Here is a 20,212-nt window from a genome sequence, read left to right on the forward strand (position 1 = left end):
ATCCATTTAGAAAGAAACGACACACGGTTACCTCCTGCACCCCAAGTACGACTAGAATGATTACTCTCTGTGTCCCCAACAATAAAAGTTGGGTAGTCGAAATAGATTTCGCTAGCTTCCCAGTCACTCCCGTCACCAAAGACCAAGGGGGGGATCTTTTTAACCTTGCAGTACATCTCTCCTCCTCAGTGTGGTATATAACCCTGGGAGGTTGGCATCAGTGGAAGTGGTCCAGTTTAGTGTCAGAAACGGACCTCGATTGGTCCAAGCACTCTAGGGGTCAGGCTTTGCACTGGAGAAACCAAAATATGCTCAGAATAGCAAAAAAACCGGATCTTTCAGGCTTAATTTTTACCCTAAAGGATCTGGCCTTGACCTCCTGTCAACAATTTATACTTGCCCCTTGGACTGATCGCACCGCCCTGTATTGGCAAATGGAAATATGCCCTAGCGTTGGTGCAGCTCCAAGCTCTGTAGTTAAAGATGATAACCCCACCTTTAATGGCCCTCCGGTGACATATACAAACGGGGGGAGAAACGGCCGAATACGCATTGTAGACACAAATAAAATGTCTAAAGATGACCTCTTCCAAATTCTAACCGGTATTTCTGGAGCAACAAACAACTGGTTACTACTAGCTGAGCAAGCTGCTGACAAGACGGCTTCCGACTGCATAGTCTGTATGGGAGCCCGCCCCACTTTAAGAGTCGTACCGGCGCCAGTCAATAGTGCATGCCTCCTGCATCTTATGAACAATACAAAACGAGGTCATTGCTCATATCTGGAAAACCACTTTCCTAAAACTCAACGCTCGGTCTCTAATAAACCACCTTTCTTTTCTTCAGATGTAGCTGTGAACAATTTCACTTGTATTAACCTGACTGGCAATGCAGTAAAACTAGGTAGCTTGAACTCTTCTTGGTGCACTGAGATGACGGTTATGAAACCAAACTTCCGACCTACGGCTAGGGCTGATTTGTGGTGGTGGTGTGGCAATAACAAGTTATATGATGGTTTCCCTCGGGATGCGTCAGGTCTTTGCGCTCTCATAACTCTTATTTTACCCGTTTCAGTCACTCCAGTAGATCTCTCTATAGAAGTACACGAAGTTGGCCTCCCATCCTCCTCTGAACGCCGCTCTAAACGTTCTCTAATCCCAGGTTCAGCTCATAATCCAACCTATATTGATGCTGTAGGTATACCCCGTGGGGTCCCCGATGAATATAAACTGCGAGACCAGGTTAAAGCAGGATGGGCCTCGATACTTTGGATGGTTGAAATAAATGCGAATGTAGACAGAATTAACTACATTCACTTTAATGTGCAACTGTTGGCTAATTACACTCGAGATGGTTTTGAAGCTGTGCATGCACAGTTATCTGCCACTTCCCTAATGGCTTTCCAAAACAGGGTCGCAACGGATTTTCTCCTCGCAGAAAGAGGCGGAGTCTGCAGCCTTTTTGGTCAGGAGTGCTGTACCTATATCCCCAATAACACAGCTCCTGATGGTTCCCTCACTAAAGCTATTACTGGTCTCACAGCTCTTACTGTTAAAATGAAGGAACACTCGGGCGTTGATACTGCCATGTGGGACTCTTGGCTTAACATGTTTGGCAAATATAAGGCCCTTGTAGCTTCCGTCCTAGTTTCCATCTCAGTTTTTGTTGCTGTCCTAGTCACCTGCGGTTGCTGTTGTATTCCATGCATTCGATCCCTCTTCCAGAGACTGATTGTTACAGCTCTCACTCCTGAGGATAAGGATCTCGCCCGGCAGATGCCTTTATTAGCTGGTCAACTTCCCACCTCCTCGCCAACGGATGATGAAAACTCTGATCGTGAGGGTGACGAACATTATCGTCTTTCTCTTGTTTAAATGCTTCTAGAATGGTTGTTTCTCTGTGGTGTTTTGTATTAGGCTTGTTATTAATTGTTTCCCTCACCCACTTCCTCTTGAAGGATATATCTGGTTGAACTGTGTCTGGTCGGGTTGTGAGGGTTAAGCGATGTTCTCAGGGTCTCCGGACTTAAGCCTGAGCGAATGTGTACTCCCACCACTGGATATAAATTGTTTTATTCCACACCCCTTCCTCACTTTTTAACATATTCACTTTTGAATGTCCTTAGCAGTTACCGTTCTGTGTTTATTTTACGGTTGATTTATTTTTTCACATTTTCACGTTTATATCTCTCATTATTATAGTATACTCTGTACTCTCCACATTTTTATCATTACTTATGCTTTTTGGTTGCTAGGTTACAGGAACTGTTAATTTTGTGTCACTACCCTGGTTGCACTGACTCGTTGTATCCTTGGTTGCAGGACAGCTGTTACTGCTTTCGTCGGGAACCGAGACTGCTTGCAGCCGACCCCTGGGCAGGGTGGTGCCTGGACTCTTTTCTCCTCATCTGCAATGACAGATAAAGACAAATGATAAGACCCGAGGAGTTTTTCGAGCCAGGCTTCGACACGTCTCTGTGTTCCTTTGAATGTTACTTATTTTTGTGTGTTGACCCATTTAAGATGGGTCAAAAGGGGGATTTGAAGAAAATATAACCTGATCAAACATTATTCAGCTTTAGATATTGTTCAGCTTTAAAGTTACTGTGCAACTGTGTAATAAAAATGTGCTCACGACTTTGGCCTTGAGAGCGATAAGAAGCGATCGCCTCATCCTGCAGGTGCAAGATATCTGCAAGCGAAGAGACTAGAACACCCAAGGCCGATTTCCTTTTATGGAGTTGTTTTTTCTGCTAATGCAGCACTTTCCTCACAACCCCCTCCTGTAAGTTTTAGAGAATATATACCCATCCTCACAGCAAATATTAGGAATCTCTTGATGTGAGCTGTGTTGAGAGGTTGTCTCTGTCTCAATAAAAGTTCACTGATTCCCCATCTGCAGCAGGTGTCCGGTTGTCTTCATTCTCCGCCAGCCTGGTTAAGTCAATTCCTCCTTAACATCTAAAAGAACCTATTTAATGAAGGAAGACGGGTTCACTTTGTGTTTAATATTATTCTATTGCTGTTGTTGTTTTTTTTGTATCCTTCATTACAGATGTCAGAGAAAATGACAGTTTCCACATTTTCTGCGATTTCTACATCTTTAGACTCCAGCTCAGGCCAGAGTTTGTCAAACATTTCTTTCTTGTAATTTTCAGCAGAGAGATGTGCTGCTTTTTCGGCCTGAAAAATCACACCGTCAATGACTGACTGTACGGTGTAATCCATAGGAACGTCACAAGATGTTACATTGACTGGATTTTCTATGGCGCTTTCAACTCCGTCTGCGGAGCTGACAGAACTTGACTGACGCCTACAGCGCATCCACGGGTTTTTGAGTTTTTTCTTTAACCCACCGCCACGTGCAGTCTTCCTTCGCTTGACTATTTTTCTGCCAGCAGTGGCAGAGGAGACGTCAAGTGCAGGGGTGGCCTGGGAAGACCCCTGGTTTGCAGCTGTCGACTGCGAGCACAGGGTCACCATGTTTGCCACAAATTGAGAGAGCTGTTGTGTGGTGACCTTGTCTGCGCGACCTAACAGAAACTCGTCCCACTGCCCCGCTGTAATGTTGTCGAACAACTGGCGCACAAGTGATTTCACAGCACTTACTGTGTCATCAGTTGTACAATTATCCAGATTACTCCTAGCTTTTATATTTTTCATTGTGTTTAAATTTCTCTTTGCTTCGTGAAAATTTATTCTAGGTTTGTTATTAAGCAAGTAACTGCGTTTGAACCCAAGCGGTGTGTGTGTCTAGACATTGCCTTGCCTTCTATATATAGATACACGTTGCCTGTGACGTGACTACTCCTTTGATCCCTGGTTGTGATGTCATTTGATCTGCGTTTAACCCCGCCCACCCTCAAAGAAAAAACGAGAAACTGTTGCCTAGCAACCGCTACACGCTGTCTGAGCCGCAGAACCGTTTGTTTGTTTGTTTTTTTGTTTTTTTTGTAAAAGTAGGGAAAAATGAATTGCATGGGTCTAAGGCATGCATGCCAACCGTCCCGATTTCTCCGGGAGTGCCCCTTCCGAAAATCTCCCGGAGCCACCATTCTCCCGAATTTCTCCCGATTTTCCACCCGGACAACAAAGTTGAAAAACCATATCCCAGAATTCAAAGCACGGTCCAGCCAATTCCAGTTTCCAACAATGGCGGCAGCTACTTAGTGTTAATATTACTCTTATTATTCTTTCTGGGTCGCAAAATAAACTTTTAACATATTTTCAGGCGAGAATGTAGGTGTGTAAACCTTAAATATCTGAGCCGGCGAGAGCAGCAAACCCCCGCGGTTTTCGCTACTCAGGTTAAACATGATAAGTCACTTGGATAACTTAAAAATGTTATTGTCTGGCTTTTTTCAGTGTTTTATTTATTCGTGAGTAAATCGGTTTGGCTGAGATGATTAGAGTCAATAAAACTTTATTAAGCCCTCTGGAGGATTCCTGAGTATTTCACACAACTGAATAAACGTCAAACAGAAAACCGATTAAACAGAAGTGTGAGATGGTCGAGAATTTGCGCCAAAGTCCGGTTATATTTTAGATAGCAAGCAGCAGACGGCAGAGTTGATCTCCACCGAGAGAGCTCGTGACGTAATTCTGACCGTCCAATTTCACAGTCGCTCACTTCAGCCTACCTGGCTTTCGGAGGACCCGGCGCACTTAGACCGCGAAGGCCTCGGGTGGATATGGCCTCTGAATTTTGACACCCCTGCTGCTTCCAGCCGGACAATAATAACGATGAAATTTAACTTACTTTATCCGATAAATAAACACTGTAAAATTAAAGTTTTGTTGTTGTTTTTTAGCATATATATATATATATATATATAATTTTTTATGTTTGTGTGCCACCTTAACTATATGAGGATCAAAAGCTAAACAGTCTCCTCTGTGGCCCCTTCGTATTATTAGGAATAAGGGGCCCTGCGTGGAAGGCAGTGGATGAGATTACTGATGTCTGAACACAAAAATACAGATACTGAAGCCGCAATGTAAACCTAAGGTACCTACCATTCTCCAATACAGGGTTTGTGTGTTATATTTTCAGTGGGCTGATTGCGCCATCTAGTGATTATTTTTTATCATCACATTCTTAAAAGACATCTGCAGTGTAGCATGCTTTACTTAACTTTACTTAACATCTTATCTGGACATATTTGGAGTTTACAGTGTTATTATACTATATCTATATCTATATACATATATATATATATATATATATATATATACATATATATATATATATATATATATATATATATATATATATATATATATATATATATATATATATATATATGCTAAAAAACAACAACAAAACTTTATATATATATATATAGAGAGAGATAGATAGATAGATAGATAGATAGATAGATAGATAGATAGATAGATAGATAGATAGATAGATAGATAGATAGATAGATAGATAGATAGATAGATAGATAGATATGGTGTATCGACATCTAGTGTATATAATCAGTGTGACTTTTTCCCTTGAAAAATCTAAATAAATTGCACAATACATTTTAAGCAAAATTCCAGATGTAGCAAATACTATAAAAATTAAGAATACATTTTATAACAAATTTGTCAAATGGTTCAATAATCTCAAAAGAAAAAAGGAATTTGCCTGAAATGATTTCATGTTTCAGGCTTTAAAGGGTTAAAAAACATGTTTAACTAAACTGTATGTCAACACAAATGGAATGAAAAATTCCAGTTTCTCAAAAAGTCTTTTATAATTTTCTTTTTGTTTTTTGGGGGGTCAAACTGGATAAAACCTTCCCTGTCTGTTCACTATTGATTTGTAGTGTTAAGTAAATGGTCTGACTCTTATATAGCCTTTTTCTACTTCCCCAGAGTAGTCAAAGCGCTCTATACAACATGCCACATTCACCCAATTCAGATTTTGTTCTTTACTAATATTCATGCTCTCATTGATGCATCAGAAAGCAACTTGCCCAAGGATACTCGGCATATAGACTGGAGGAGCCAGGGATCAAACCACTAACCTTCTGAGCAGTAGATGACCTGCTCTACCTCCTGAGCTACAGCCACCCCTATTTAACTTACAGCCATACCACCCTGAGCACCTCCGATCTCGTCTAAAGTAAAAGAGGGAGAAGCACAGTCAAACCTTAGGCAGAAACTTGATTTCCAGGTCTGTTCAGGTGAGCTGACACACCTGGCGGGTGGGTATCATCCTGTATTCCTGTAGATTTTTGGCTGGTTGGCTTACTCAAATCTATTTCTGTGGTCAAATGATTTTTGTGTAGACAAAGTGACTTTTGTCACTTTTTATCATTATTCGTACAGTTCATACTGATTGATACGATAACCTTGTAACTAAGAGCTTATATTAACACGGGAAGTGTGAGGATCTGGTGCAAAGTTCAAAACCTACCAGTTATTTACTGGAGTTTTCTATAGGAAATAAAAAATACAGTAGACTCATGTTGATTTTCTTGGCGTGCACTAAGTAAGGAGAGAATGATTTCACATATCTAAGCACTCTGTAAGGACAGGTTGACCTAAACACAGATTTATATCTGTATAGCATGTATTTGTTCATGTGTGTACATATATAAGCAGAAGTATTTTATGTGGAAAAACTAGAGAATCATGAGGAACACATGGCTGAGTGCTGATTCTGTCTGAGCTGTCAAAAAAATCACACCTGAGCAACACTACTAATATGTGTCATTTAGAAGAAATTGCTAAAGGACTTATTTGATTCATGCTATTATGTGGCTCCACAGCATACAAATAGAAGAGTATGAATGCAAGTCTGACCTCAGCTGAAAAATGAATACATCTTTATTTAAATGTCAGTATAGCCTGTTGGTGCGCCCACCACTTCAAGGGGAGCCCAAATTTAATTTCAGTGTAGAAAAGAATTACTATTCGTGTGCCTCAGGGTACTTTTTCTTCACTCGAGTGGACCATGTAAAACTGCGGTTGGAAAATAAACCAAAGTCTATTTTCGCTCCATTTTGTGCCCAGCTCAATGAAAAGCATACTGCTGTGAATTTACAGTTTAACAACATAGAGCAAAACGATGTTAAAATACATACACCGTGCTCTCGCCTTCCAGTTGTGAGGAGTGCGTGTGTGTGATGTCAGAACGAGGAACATGTCAGACTTGTCATCACAGAGACAGCTGGCAGAAATCACCACCTCTCCCCTCAGGAACGCTTTCCTCCTCTCAGACCGGCTTAATGGGCAGCTACATCACTGTGCACGCACACACAGAGGTCTTGACAAGCTCCGAACAGCATGAGGACAAAAGGAGGAGAGACATTAAGTCTTACGCTGATGGATAAAGAGCGTGTGTTTTTCTGTGTCCAGACTTTTAACAGAGTAAAGAGCACCAGGGTGGCTGTAGCTCAGGTGATAGATCAGGTCAGCTACTCATTGGAAGGTTGGTGGTTCGATCCCTGGCTCCCCCTAGTCTGCATGCCAAAAATCCTTGAGCAAGATTCTAACCCCCGGTTGCTCTCCAATACATCCGTCGCAGCGTGAATGTGTGTGAATGTTTGCTAAACATCCCTGAAGTATAGAAGAATGAATGGGGGGGAATGTGGCATGTTGTGCTTTGAGTGCTCTGGGAGAGTAGAAAAGCGCTATATAAGAATCAGTCCATTTACTAGTAACCAAAGGTCCTGTTGTTCTGGAAATTTGTAGAGGCAAAGTAGAAAGCCGTGAAGTTGTGTGTGCAGGTGAAACCTAATGAGCATTATGGATGAATGTTGTGTTACAGGTTGGGAGAAGTCATAAATGCTTGTGGTTAGCCTGGCATAGGGAGTGACCGACGTTCGCACAGATTACTGGTAGTATTACTCCTGGTATCCTAAGAAAGCTGTTGATTTAGGAGCCAAAGTTCTGTGAGAATGATGGAAAAAAGAATTCATAGTTTTCAAGAAAAAAAGCAACAATTTAATTGATAAATACATTTTTAGATCAGCTGTGACTTAAAACTACAGCTTCAAAATGTAATAAGGAAATAACATCTTAAAAAATATGATGACTCCTGGTGCACCACTGTTGTTTAATCTGTTTCAATACAATCTGTACTTCCAGCTGGAAGACATATGATAGATAATACTTTATTGAATTTCCTTTCTGCAATGTAGTTTTATATTTGCCATGCCCTGGTTTTAAAGGTTGCTCTGCTACCACAAATAAGCCACAAAAATGATGATGATGAAACTCTGCAGAATCGTGTGACGAGTGAGAGGCCAAGCACGAGAGAGAAGAAATGAGAAACTGAGATAAACTAAAGTGAACGGCAGTTATGGCATGGGGAGAAAGGTTTGTGCTATGCTGAGGTTTGTTGCACCCTTAGCAAGGTATTACGCGATCACACCTTCCTACCACACGAAGAATGAACAACATCCATCCATCAATCACCCTGTATCAGGGACGTGCAGAGGGGGGGGCTAGAGGGGCTTGAGCACCCGCCCCTTTCCTGATGAGTGCCCAAAGTGCCCTTTTGTTGAGGCAACTTTTAAATTTTATTTATTTATTTATTTATTTATTTTATGTGTGTGTGTGTGCGGAGTCCTGTCTGTGCCCCTCAACAATAATATTTAACTATTAATCATAGTTTTGCTAAATAAAAGGATCTGGCTTGCATCAGTCACATGATCACATTTAACCAATGATCGCCCTCGACGGCAGAACGCGCTGGTTACGAGCCGGGAACGAGCTCACAAAGAGCACGCGCATTTTTAGCGGTCCGGAGCTGTAGGAGAAACACAAGTTAACTCAGAGACACAGACTGATGCGACAAAACCAGTAAGTAGGTGTACAGCGTACACTGTAGTGTGTAGCACACAGGAGTATTAGCTTATTACGTACACGTTGGTAAGCTGTCTTGGTGCTGTGTGTGCAACAGCGCGACAAACATTACCTGTCCTTTTATTAACTGCACAAGTAGTGCTGGTCATAGCTGCTGGCTACCTGTGTAAGGCTGTCATGGGTCTGTAGCTCTGTCACCGTTTTAGGGAACATATTTAGTTTTAAAGTAAGTTTCTGGGCATTTCCTGCCTTTCTGGAGGGATTATATTTCACTAAAAAACGATCTAATATGCATGTCCACATAATAATTATTATAATTATAATATATTAAAAAACACACGCTGTATTTTAAAGAACATACATTAAGAAGCAGATTATATTAGATTTATATTTTAAATAAGACAAAAGTTGGATTTTACAGCAGTAAAAATACAGTTTAAAAATGTAATAAGCTTTGCCCTGCACAGAGTGGATAGTGAAACAAATGGAATCATCATAAATACATTATTTCATATTTATTACTTCCCCCTCCTCATTGCTTTATTATTGTAGCTCTAGTAATAAATAATAATGTAAGGATGCCCATAGTATATACAGTATTCTGAAGAAGGTCTAAAATGTCACTGTGTGTGCATGTGTGTGTTTTATTTAGCTGGATTTAAAAAAATATTACTCATGATATAACATTGTGCAGACATGGCTGGTAAGGACATGAGGAGGAAACAGTAGGAGCTGTATGAGGCTACTAAAGGCAGTGCTATAACATTTTTCTGTCATCATTTTATTATAGATTAAGTGCAAGAGTTGTTAGGTGTGGATAATTAGATTATAGTTTATTGCAATAGCAAGTTGTGCCTTGTTCTCAGATAGACAGCAAGTGGAGAGTGATATATGAAATGATGGGAAGGAAGGAAGAAGAGAAGCAAAGAGTGATTCACAGGCAGAGCCGAGTTTATGTCACAGTTTTTCGTTGCCTTATGGTTCCAAGCGCTGTCACCAATCTTTGCATTTTGTTATTATCTCATGACACTTGTTTAATCAGCTACCATCTCTCCTGTGGACTTTTTAATGTCTACAGTCTCAGATCAACACAGCCCTGCCCTTCCCATATTAGATTCTTGATGAATGTGTGTTGTTGTTATTCAGCATGGTTCAATGTGCCCCTTTTTAACTTTGAGCACCCGCCCCTTTAAACCTCTCTGCACGTCCCTGCCCTGTATCGTAGTTAAGCAGCAGCAGCCTGAGCAGAGAAGCCCAGACTTCCCTCACCCTGGCTGCCTTATCTTTAGTCAGAGAAAGGAGGCTCTTCTAGGGGACACCAAGACTTCAACAGAGCCAATCAACAGATATAATCTCTCCAGCAAGTCATTGGTCTGCTCTGGGGTTACCCCATGGTAGGACATGCCCAAAATACAGTGGGGCAAAAAAGTATTTAGTCAGCCACCGATTGTGCAAGTTCCCCCACTTAAAATGATGACAGAGGTCAGTAATTTGCACCAGAGGTACACTTCAACTGTGAGAGACAGAATGTGAAAAAAAATCCATGAATCCACATGGTAGGATTTGTAAAGAATTTATTCGTAAATTAGGGTGGAAAATAAGTATTTGGTCACCACAAACAAGGAAAATCTCTGGCTCTCACAGACCTGTAACGTCTTCTGTAAGAAGCTTTTCTGTCCCCCACTCGTTACCTGTATGAATGGCACCTGTTTGAACTCATCATCTGTATAAAAGACACCTGTCCACAGCCTCAAACAGTCAGACTCCAAACTCCGCCATGGCCAAGACCAAAGAGCTTTCGAAGGACACCAGGAAAAGTATTGTAGACCTGCACCAGACTGGGAAGAGTGAATCTACAATAGGCAAGCAGCTTGATGTGAAAAAATCAACTGTGGGAGCAATCATCAGAAATTGGAAGACATACAAGACCACTGATAATCTCCCTCGATCTGGGGCTCCACGCAAGATCTCATCCCGTGGGGTCAAAATGATCATGAGAACGGTGAGCAAAGATCCCAGAACCACACGGGGGGACCTGGTGAATGACCTGCAGAGAGCTGGGACCAAAGTAACAAAGGTCACCATCAGTAACACACTACAACGGCAGGGAATCAAATCCCGCAGTGCCAGACGTGTTCCGCTGCTGAAGCCAGTGCATGTCCAGGCCCGTCTGAAGTTTGCCAGAGAGCACATGGATGATACAGCAGAGGATTGGGAGAATGTCATGTGGTCAGATGAAACCAAAGTAGAACTTTTTGGTATAAACTCAACTCGTCGTGTTTGGAGGAAGAAGAATACTGAGTTGCATCCCAAGAACACCATACCTACTGTGAAGCATGGGGGTGGAAACATCATGCTATGGGGCTGTTTTTCTGCCAAGGGGACAGGACGACTGATCCGTGTTAAGGACAGAATGAATGGGGCCATGTATCGTGAGATCTTGAGCCAAAACCTCCTTCCATCAGTGAGAACTTTGAAGATGAAACGAGGCTGGGTCTTCCAACATGACAATGATCCAAAACACACCGCCCGGGCAACAAAGGAGTGGCTCCGTAAGAAGCATTTGAAAGTCCTGTTGAAAGTCCTGGAGTGGCCTAGCCAGTCTCCAGACCTCAACCCCATAGAAAATCTGTGGCGGGAGTTGAAAGTCCGTGTTGCTCGGCGACAGCCCCAAAACGTCACTGCTCTCGAGAAGATCTGCATGGAGGAATGGGCCAAAATACCAGCTACTGTGTGTGCAAACCTGGTAAAGGCCTATAGTAAACGTTTGACCTCTGTTATTGCCAACAAAGGTTATGTTACAAAGTATTAGATTATTCTGTTACTATATGTTACCTTATACAGTGGGGCAAAAAAGTATTTAGTCAGCCACCGATTGTGCAAGTTCCCCCACTTAAAATGATGACAGAGGTCAGTAATTTGCACCAGAGGTACACTTCAACTGTGAGAGACAGAATGTGAAAAAAAAAATCCATGAATCCACATGGTAGGATTTGTAAAGAATTTATTCGTAAATCAGGGTGGAAAATAAGTATTTGGTCAATAACAAAAATACAACTCAATACTTTGTAACATAACCTTTGTTGGCAATAACAGAGGTCAAACGTTTACTATAGGTCTTTACCAGGTTTGCACACACAGTAGCTGGTATTTTGGCCCATTCCTCCATGCAGATCTTCTCGAGAGCAGTGATGTTTTGGGGCTGTCGCCGAGCAACACGGACTTTCAACTCCCGCCACAGATTTTCTATGGGGTTGAGGTCTGGAGACTGGCTAGGCCACTCCAGGACTTTCAAATGCTTCTTACGGAGCCACTCCTTTGTTGCCCGGGCGGTGTGTTTTGGATCATTGTCATGTTGGAAGACCCAGCCTCGTTTCATCTTCAAAGTTCTCACTGATGGAAGGAGGTTTTGGCTCAAAATCTCACGATACATGGCCCCATTCATTCTGTCCTTAACACGGATCAGTCGTCCTGTCCCGTTGGCAGAAAAACAGCCCCATAGCATGATGTTTCCACCCCCATGCTTCACAGTAGGTATGGTGTTCTTGGGATGCAACTCAGTATTCTTCGTCCTCCAAACACGACGAGTTGAGTTTATACCAAAAAGTTCTACTTTGGTTTCATCTGACCACATGACATTCTCCCAATCCTCTGCTGTATCATCCATGTGCTCTCTGGCAAACTTCAGACGGGCCTGGACATGCACTGGCTTCAGCAGCGGAACACGTCTGGCACTGCGGGATTTGATTCCCTGCCGTTGTAGTGTGTTACTGATGGTGACCTTTGTTACTTTGGTCCCAGCTCTCTGCAGGTCATTCACCAGGTCCCCCCGTGTGGTTCTGGGATCTTTGCTCACCGTTCTCATGATCATTTTGACCCCACGGGATGAGATCTTGCGTGGAGCCCCAGATCGAGGGAGATTATCAGTGGTCTTGTATGTCTTCCATTTTCTGATGATTGCTCCCACAGTTGATTTTTTCACACCAAGCTGCTTGCCTATTGTAGATTCACTCTTCCCAGTCTGGTGCAGGTCTACAATACTTTTCCTGGTGTCCTTCGAAAGCTCTTTGGTCTTGGCCATGGCGGAGTTTGGAGTCTGACTGTTTGAGGCTGTGGACAGGTGTCTTTTATACAGATGATGAGTTCAAACAGGTGCCATCCATACAGGTAACGAGTGGGGGACAGAAAAGCTTCTTACAGAAGACGTTACAGGTCTGTGAGAGCCAGAGATTTTCCTTGTTTGAGGTGACCAAATACTTATTTTCCACCCTGATTTACGAATAAATTCTTTACAAATCCTACCATGTGGATTCATGGATTTTTTTTTCACATTCTGTCTCTCACAGTTGAAGTGTACCTCTGGTGCAAATTACTGACCTCTGTCATCATTTTAAGTGGGGGAACTTGCACAATCGGTGGCTGACTAAATACTTTTTTGCCCCACTGTATATGTAATCAAAGTAGTTGAATTATAATACTGCTGTAGATCATATTATACCCTTTAATATAGAGGGTGTGATCTGTATGTAGTTTAGTTCTCATTATACTTTTGAGTTAACAGAACATATTCACATATTAGTTCATTAGATAAATGTGCATCACTCTGTATCCTTGATCTGCTGGGAATGTGTTACACTGTTTTCTTGACATGCTCTATTGTTGAATCATAAAAAGAAGGTTGTAAGCAGGAGACTTGGTGTCTAAGACAGGGGAGATAGACCACATTCCATACCCCCACCTTTCAGAAGAGCAGAAAGACAGGGAGCCGAGGTCATAACTTAGGCGCCGTAAGAGAGAAAGAATGTAATGTTTAGGCTTTTACGACTAGGTGGGGGCCACCAGAGACTATAAGAAGCTGAATAACCCGTCACCATTTTGAGACTGCTGTGACCCTCTTCAGGCAGGTCTCCCCATCATGATGGTCCTTATGCTCTTAAGTGTTGAATTGTATGGAAATAAATGATTGTTGATTGAGCATAAATACACCGAGTATTGTCCTTCCTTCAGCCCAAAGATTCAAAGAATTGGGAAATTTCAACAAAAGTATTGAGTTGTAGTTTTGTTATTGACCAAATACTTATTTTCCACCCTGATTTACGAATAAATTCTTTACAAATCCTACCATGTGGATTCATGGATTTTTTTTTCACATTCTGTCTCTCACAGTTGAAGTGTACCTCTGGTGCAAATTACTGACCTCTGTCATCATTTTAGGTGGGGGAACTTGCACAATCGGTGGCTGACTAAGTACTTTTTTGCCCCACTGTACTTCATCTAGCAGGCATCCAGATGGCATCCTAGTCAGATCCCTTATTTATCTGACTCCTTTAAATGCGGAGCAGCAGCTGCTCTACTCCGAGCTCCTCATCCTGTCTCTAAGGGACAGCCCAGCCATCCTTGGAAGTATGGATGGGAATTGATCAGAATTTATTGATTCTGATTCCATTATCAATATCAGCTGTTGTCACCATTGTTAAGTAGGATCTCAAAGACATTACATTTGTTCAAATTAATTACAGACTGTATGCTCAAAGGTTTGTGCTCGTCTGTTTGTAATCTGTTGAAGTTCAGGGTCTGGGGTTGCCATTCACTCAGCTTTAACATCACTTTAGGTTCTTGGCTAGCTTAGCATTAGCATGTTGTCTATGCAGATACTTGCAAAGAGCCAAAGTTGTGTTAAGAGCATAGTACAGTTGTTTCTGTCCTGGATATCATTTGCACTTTAACACCCGCTGATTGTAGAGCAAGTGCAAGTGGATAAGTGGAATCGATAGGCAAGCACATTAACGGTTCCAAGGACTTGGACTACTGGGAACTGTTTCTCTACAAGAACTTGTTATTGATTCCCATCCTTAATTAGAATGAAACTCATTTTTCTGCCAAATCTATCTTTAAAAGTGAAAGCCCAAAGAGGAACCAACATTTAAAATGAAAGAGGTAGGAACTGAAAAAAAAGGAGAGAATAAACTCAGACAATAACACATAGACAAAGAGGACATAGAGTAAAGGAAGTTACATTCAACAATACAAAGGCTTATACAAACAAGCACTTCCATAGATTTATTCAGAGGTAAGAGAAATGAATCTAAGCTAAACTTCAGGAGGAAATAAAGAATATGGTACTTACACTGTGACACCTGACTTTAAAAGAATCATGAGAAGAAAACAGACAATATGGTAGGGATGGTGTCACACACATTAAATTACTAATGTGTGTTTTTTAAAGGGAGTTCCTGACTTGATGAGTGGGAAAAAATGACATTTTCCATACCTATGATTTGTTGCCAAAAAGCCACGCCATTGTTTATATAATAATTCATATAAATTTAATAACTTGAAAAATGTTAACCTCTAAAAACTGTAAGTATGTCTGTAAACTTCAATTTGTAGATACATTTCATCAAAATGTTTGTGTTTTGATGTGTATTTTCCTGAATTTGTATGCAGCACACATCCCCACATAGCAAAATTTGTAAGGCCCGGATCTGGCCCACACATTGTGCTTACACGTGGCACACATACCACAAAGAATGACGGCCCTTTGGTGGCCCAGATCAGGTTACCAGAGGTGGCCCACACATGGGCCAGCACAGGGCCAGTTGCAGACACACTGCTGGCCCTGTGCTGGCCCAGAACAGTTTCACCTCTGGCCCCAGATATCAGCCTAATGTGTACCTTAATCAAGCCATGTAATAACAACATGTGCTGGAACATAATAGAACAAAAGTAACATGACGAAACTGTGTTCAGACAGTGAATGGACTGATTCTTAACTCAGTGCTTCCTAACTACATTCGTACACATTCACACTCTTGACATGCAGACTGGAGGAGCCAGGGATCGAATCACTAAGCTTCCGATCAGTAGATGACCTGCTCTACCTCCTGAACTACAGCCACCCAGTGGTAAACATGAGTAAACTGTCACTAGGTTTTGGATAAAGTGTACACTCATAAACCTGTCAAACCTGCATTTGAAACGTTGGCTACCATAGCAGTATAGTATTGCAACATGGCATTTGGGTCTTCTAACTAAAATAGGAAAATAGGAACATAAATAGTGCCATCATTGCCAGACCTGGCCCACATCTGGTTGACATACACCCTGCCATGACACCAGTCAGTCAGAAGTGCCAGCTTGATCCCAGATCCGGGCCAGACCTATTTTCTATGAGCCTGGGCCACATACACCAAATCACATCGGGCCAAATGTGGCATGCCATCACATAAACAGTGCCATCTATGCCAGGCCTGGCCCATATCTGGATGACATATCACTTACCATGCCGGAAGTCAGCCAGCAGTGCCGGCTTGACACCAGATCCGGGCCAGACCTGTCTGCTATTTGGGCCCTTGTATGTCATCTGACAGTTCTAGCTTATTAAACTGGCAGGTCATAGTGACAAATAATGGGGTTTTGAGATTTTCCATCCAAATCCATCAGTCTGCAACTTCTGCTGTCACCCTGTTCCCACATTTATACTCAAAACATGTCAAATCTGTCAGCAAAACACCAAACACATGCCTGACAAAAATTCACGCTCCTCAGTGTGATTGCAGTTATCCATCAGTACATCCTCTTCTGTAATTTCTTTTATCAAAGTTCACTGAAAACCGTTTTTTTCAGCAAGTTTGGCAAAAAAAAATTCAAATAAGTATCTTTTACTATCAAGTCTACTGCTTTGTCAGTAAAGCTGTTGCTTGAGGCTGTCTTTCCTCCTCTCTCAACTGGAGAACAGGAAGGTAAATCAAGCCTCAAGTGGATTAGTGAACATGACTCTCAGACATGTTCACAAGGCAGTGTTTGAAATATGTTGTCACAACACTATTCCCCCAGCAGTCTGGCAAACCTCGTAAATCCCCCCATATATTGAGGGGGGTCCATAATTCACCGAGCACCTGGGAGAAAGACAAAACCCAGCGTTCATTTCCTCTATTCAAACGAGTTTGTTTTCATCAGTTCGTATTTTGTAAGAAGATCAGTATAGTGTGGGAAGTGGGCTCCCTTAGCAGCCCTTTCTACACCCATCACCTCATCCCATGTCTCTTTAAATCCTTTAGTTGAATATATTATGTGAGATGTTCTGTAGAGAGTTCCAAGTTGTAAATGATTGAGAGGGCCAGCTGCCCTCAGTCGGCTTTTGTTAGCTACAAAGCAAACTTTCTGGTGATGAGGACACCAGAACCTGCATCTGGCCTGCATCATTATGTGTAAAAGTTCTCTTGGTCTCTCTTCCCCCCTTTTTTTTTCTCCAGAGAAACGGTGAGGTATGAGGCGCTAACACTGCACAGGAATCATGTCAGGGTTTAGAGAAAAGGACAGGATATCATACTGATGTATCCTGGTGCCCAACAGCAGCAGATGGAGAGCATGACATAAGCTCTCCCACAAAACGTCCAGAGCTGCCAGTACACACTGACTCTAACCTGGTCAGAACCCAGTTCAGTCAGTCGCTCGTCCAGCAGTCAACGTCAACCATCAATCAGTCCTTTTCAGCTCTGACTTACTCTGCTTCTGTCTGTGGTGATTTTTTGCTCTCTCCTTTCTCTCTGTTGCCCTGTGCTCTGATGAAAGACACTCTCAGAGAGGTAGCCAAGCTACTTGTCTTTGTTTTGACGTTTCAGTGGCTCTGCTGTGGATATGTTTAGAACTTCTTCACATGATCAGTGTTAGTTCAAAGGCTTTAAAGCACCGTGTGGTTGTGTTTGTGGAGTTTGAAACTGGGGGGCCTTTTCTGGAGAATTAGTGAAGGGGTCTTTGATGCAGCTTGACTGCATTCAGTATGAGCCTGACCTTTAATGCATCACCTAGTTTGGTGGATCACAGCCAGGCTGAGGACCAGAAGTGAGCAGCAAACAAGTATCTGCTACCAGTCTCCATCAGCTGTGCTCCAAGACTGTGTTGTGTTTGGATGTAACCCCACTCACTCACTGGTTTTGCGCTCTCTCCGTCTTGAGTGCTTCACCTCCCCCCTGCTTAATCTTGAAACCATCAGCTCCCCAGTCTGGTTCTCTTTAAATTGAATTTGAAATCTTCATTCTTTTTATAAGCTGGGTGAGTAAAACCCTGAAAGGCCTTGTGGATTTCAGCATCCGCTGTTCTGAGAGGATTCAGATTTATTCCCTGTTTTTTTTCAGTTGTTTCTAATCATGGACAGAAGCGTCCCTCAAACAACAGGAAGGTCTGGAACAAAAGCAAGAAGTAAAGGCGGGGGAAGGGAAATAGTTTATTGCCTTTACGTTTCCTCTTCTTTCCAGTGGCAAGAAAGGGAGGGATATCATCGTCTGTTTTGTCGCTCGTAGAAGTTTGAACCATACATTTTTGTTTCTGTTTTTTTTAATGCGTAATAGAATCAGCATGGAAGGAAAAGGAAGAGCATCCACAGATTATAATTAGAGCTGTAGTCTGTGTAAGTATGTACTCCTTCCTAAAGGCACTAGTACAGGACTTTGTGTGTTTTGTTTTTACGTGTGCATCTGCTTTCTGCCTGACTCTGGGTGTGTTGGGTGTATATGTATTCATGCACACATACAGCACTTGTGTCTTTTGCTGTGCATGCAACAACTCACACCTCCCACTACCACACTGACCCCTCCTGCTTCCTCTTTCCTTCTGCAGGTCTGTATGAGCTGCTGGCGGCCCTGCCATCCCAGCTGCAGCCTCATGTCAACTGCTCTGAGGACAACACCTTCCTTCAGGATATGTTTGGAGAGAGAAGTCTCCACTCACTTGTTAAGGTACAACAAACAAATAGAGTTATAGGAATTTCGCCTACATATTTTTCAGAAAATCATGTGTTGTTTAACTCATATATGCACGCACTGATAACTCTTAAATACACTTAAAACACTTAAGTAATTTCATTTAAGTGCTATACATATGAATACCTCAGTTTAACCAAGCCTAGCTTTAATTGCACATGTAGATTGTGTACAAAGTTTATTGTCAAGAAGGCAGACAACTAAATTAGTCACATAAAAAGTCTTGAAAAGAGGAGCCCCCGGCCTCCAAAGCAATTATTATTCATGAATTACAGTCCTATTGCACCATCTACCTGCCCAGATCTTCTAATTCCTTCCTCTACCAGCAGGAAGGGGCCTGTGGTTTGGTTACTGCCTGTTAAACTAGATAGCTGCAGAGATTGGGGAGAAGGTTTGTCTGAAATCTTTCTCTGATTTTTGTTGTTAAATAGAGAACAATTTTCCCCCCTAAACATGGGGTAGTTTCCTGCAAATCGGCTTTCCATTCTTTATTATTCAGTAAATAAATGTAATAGCTGCTCGACTGCTGTGTCTGACTGATTAACTGAGCCATCCTAGTGAGCCAAATGGACAGACGGGCAGACTTTAAAACGCACACAAGTACTAAACAACCATCTCGTCTTACTCAGAAACCAGATGCAGCATTCAGGCTAACATCATGGACACACCATTAATAAAACCTTAATTATCCTCTTCCTAAAGCTCGGCCACCAAATCTCCACAGTCCACCTTTATTTGGGATTTGTGTAAGGTTGTAGAGGGGATACGAAAGAATGGCTAAACAGCAGAGAGAAAACACACACATCAAGTTAATCTGACAGGCTTCCCAACCCAGGTCGCTCACTGGTTGTAATTGCCTCACCTGGGTAATTACAACCAGTTGTTGGTCACTCTGTCTGGAAGGAGAGAGACGGTCCAGAGGAGGAGGTGTCACAGATGGAGAGAGAAACAAGAAAGAAGTAGAGAATTCAGAGTAACATGAAGACTTAAACCAGACATATGCTCTTTCTGTCTCTCTCACCTGTACTCACCAGATGGTCAGGACGTCTCACATCCATCCTAATCCGATTATGTTACAGAGATGAAAGAATTATTGTCCGATATCATCTTTCAGCTTTTATTTACATCTGTTTGTTGCTAGAAAATATTCTCATGACACGAGCCAGGTGCTTATTTATATTTTAAAAGCCTCACTTGAATCCAAAATATATCCCCTTCCTTGCACTGTCTTACTTTGGATTTAGGCTGCCTTCCAAATATTTTCATTAAAGTTCAATGGTCGACTGCAGCCCAGATTTACCGGATCAAGCACGTTGTTCACAAACAAGTACCTCTGAAATGAGCCAAAAGTGGCTAGATGATGATAGATGAAGCCAAATGCAAGGTTATGATAGGGACAGGGGAAGGAAGAAGGAAACTCCATATTGCAGCAGACAGGTCACATTATGCTGTTGACTACTGAAAAACTTTTTGAACCATGTCAAGCACACTGGAGGGACAATTAAAACAAGAAGAAAGCTACAGGTCAAACAGTCCCTATTCTATCATTTTGTATTGTCTGTATTGGTAATCAAGGAAAATCCCACAGCCATTACTCCAGTTTCATCCATCCCTCCATCCATTCTCTGCTGCTTTTCAGAGTTGCGG

General features: G+C 42.0%; 1 protein-coding gene across 4 annotated transcripts in view; it reads left to right on the forward strand.

Annotated features, from left to right (window-relative positions):
• The first annotated feature begins 8,749 nt into the window (after positions 1-8,749).
• Positions 8,750-20,212, forward strand: part of LOC147322738 (MAGUK p55 subfamily member 7-like) — a 34,297-nt gene continuing 22,834 nt past the window's right edge. For 3 of the 4 annotated variants that reach the window (XM_086307286.1, XM_086307288.1, XM_086307289.1), the window contains exons 1-2: positions 18,008-18,213; positions 18,423-18,541. In XM_086307286.1, the coding sequence (XP_086163412.1) occupies positions 18,506-18,541 (36 nt within the window). In that variant the 5' untranslated portion in view covers positions 18,008-18,213; positions 18,423-18,505. Of the gene's footprint in view, positions 8,802-18,007; positions 18,214-18,422; positions 18,542-20,212 lie in introns of those variants that run through there. The other variant, XM_086307287.1, reaches the window with a different exon arrangement.

The sequence above is a fragment of the Aulonocara sp. 'chitande type north' Nkhata Bay genome, linkage group LG9 (assembly GCF_057382095.1).
Source record: "Aulonocara sp. 'chitande type north' Nkhata Bay isolate Kocher_YH1m ecotype deep benthic linkage group LG9, A_spYH_male_GT1.1, whole genome shotgun sequence".
NCBI lineage: Eukaryota > Metazoa > Chordata > Actinopteri > Cichliformes > Cichlidae > Aulonocara > Aulonocara sp. 'chitande type north' Nkhata Bay.